Below are 279 nucleotides of genomic sequence, written 5' to 3'. Positions count from 1 at the left end.
GGGATGAGGCTGTGGGGCAGAGCTGGCACCAACAGAGGGTCTGGTGGCTGGGAGGGGGCTGTGGGGTGGGTCTGTCTGGGCCCCCCCAATTCCCCTGGTTGCTTTTCTCCGCAGCACCTGGAGTCGCGTCTCCGTTCCCTGGGTCGGCCCTTCGTGCGGGTGCTGCTGTCCGAGATCTTCCCCAGCAAGCTGCGGCTCTTCCCTGATGTGGACGCGTGAGTGCTGCTGACTCCCCCCTCCAGCTTCCCCCATCAGGGGGTCCCCAGGGTGCCCCATCCC

At 67.4% G+C, this 279-nt stretch overlaps 1 protein-coding gene across 1 annotated transcript in view; it reads left to right on the top strand.

The window, feature by feature from the left end:
* DPH1 (diphthamide biosynthesis 1) overlaps positions 1–279 on the top strand; it is a gene marked incomplete at both ends in the record, with an annotated part of 2936 nt that overhangs the window by 1882 nt on the left and 775 nt on the right. The window contains 1 exon segment of the mRNA XM_010082911.1: positions 115–258. Within this exon segment, the coding sequence (XP_010081213.1) occupies positions 115–258 (144 nt within the window).

The sequence above is a fragment of the Pterocles gutturalis genome, unplaced genomic scaffold, assembly GCF_000699245.1.
Source record: "Pterocles gutturalis isolate BGI_N339 unplaced genomic scaffold, ASM69924v1 scaffold10140, whole genome shotgun sequence".
Taxonomy (NCBI): Eukaryota; Metazoa; Chordata; class Aves; order Pterocliformes; family Pteroclidae; genus Pterocles; species Pterocles gutturalis.
This window is presented reverse-complemented; position numbering and strand designations above follow the sequence as displayed.